This window comes from Grammomys surdaster, unplaced genomic scaffold, assembly GCF_004785775.1.
Source record: "Grammomys surdaster isolate TR1022 unplaced genomic scaffold, NIH_TR_1.0 149, whole genome shotgun sequence".
Taxonomy (NCBI): Eukaryota; Metazoa; Chordata; class Mammalia; order Rodentia; family Muridae; genus Grammomys; species Grammomys surdaster.
The window spans coordinates 1,617,037-1,618,074 of NW_021604607.1; the positions used below are offsets into that span (position 1 = coordinate 1,617,037).

Genomic DNA, 1,038 nt, shown 5'->3' on the forward strand with positions numbered 1-1,038 from the left:
AAAAAAAAAAACCTTCAGGTAATTTTAATGTGGCCCCACGATTGAGTGTGTCTTAGGACAGTGGATGTCATTTTAATGCCCATCAGAACTATCTAGAGACCATTTTGAAGTCACCGTATGCTGTGCCTTTAGTTGTCAGTCCCCGATTCGGCAGAGATGTTTACGTTTATGAGTCCTTAGTTGTTTGTATTAATCTCTTTTATACGCATTGATGCGTGACTGATTGTCTGTTCTCATTCGCAAAGGTGTTCCTATGAAGATCAGAGGACAAGCTTCTAGAGCCCCACTCTCTTTGTAGCACATGGGTCAGATTTGGCAGCAAGTGTGTTTATGAAGTTGCTGCTGCTTTTGTTCACACTTCAACCGTTAGTTACAGAAGAATTTGGCTCTTGTCACACTTTTATATGGCAGCATGGAGTGCAGCTGTGAGTGGTGTTTAGCGAGGCATGATAAAAGCAGGAATAATTCATCTGCCTTCTTCCTTTTGCCTACATCCTTCAAAGATGAAATTCCCCATCGATCTGAATGAAGCTGCACAACCCCATCAGTCTGCTAAAGCTGGTTAGAAGCCTTACCACACCCAAGCCACGCCCAAACTCCATCCCTCCAACCACTAACCTTCTTTCTTGTCCCGCCCTGCTCAGCTCCGCCCCCAGCGGCCTCGCGGTTGCGCAGCAACGAGCACCCACGGTTCAAAAGCGAGCCTAGTGGCTCTTTGCCACGCAGGCGCAAACGGTTGGGCGCAGAGCTGCCGGAATGGCCTTCGTCAACCTGGTGGTAAGGAGGCGGGTAGGCTTTGCTGACACCCTCCACGACAAGTTGCAGACTTTGATAGGGAACCCACTTTTCACCATGGGTTACAGGAAACAGAAGACAGCCACGTGGGGCTCTGATTGATCCCATTTGAAAAAGTGTGCGTCCTATTCCAACTGAGTTCACCTAGGTTAGGAAACCGAGAAATCGCGTAGAGGCAGGGTACCCTCGATCAGGGTTTGTTTCTCTCTCTCTCTCTGTCTCTCTCTCTCTCTCTCTCTCTCT

The 1,038-nt window shown here is 48.4% G+C and overlaps 1 protein-coding gene across 2 annotated transcripts in view; it reads left to right on the forward strand.

Annotated features, from left to right (window-relative positions):
* Positions 1-715: 715 nt before the first annotated feature.
* Positions 716-1,038, forward strand: part of Gtf2a1l (general transcription factor IIA subunit 1 like) — a 52,251-nt gene continuing 51,928 nt past the window's right edge. Inside the window, exon 1 of one of the 2 annotated variants that reach the window (XM_028765158.1) lies at positions 716-777. In XM_028765158.1, the coding sequence (XP_028620991.1) occupies positions 757-777 (21 nt within the window). In that variant the 5' untranslated portion in view covers positions 716-756. The remainder of the gene's footprint in view (positions 778-1,038) is intronic. The other variant, XM_028765159.1, reaches the window with a different exon arrangement.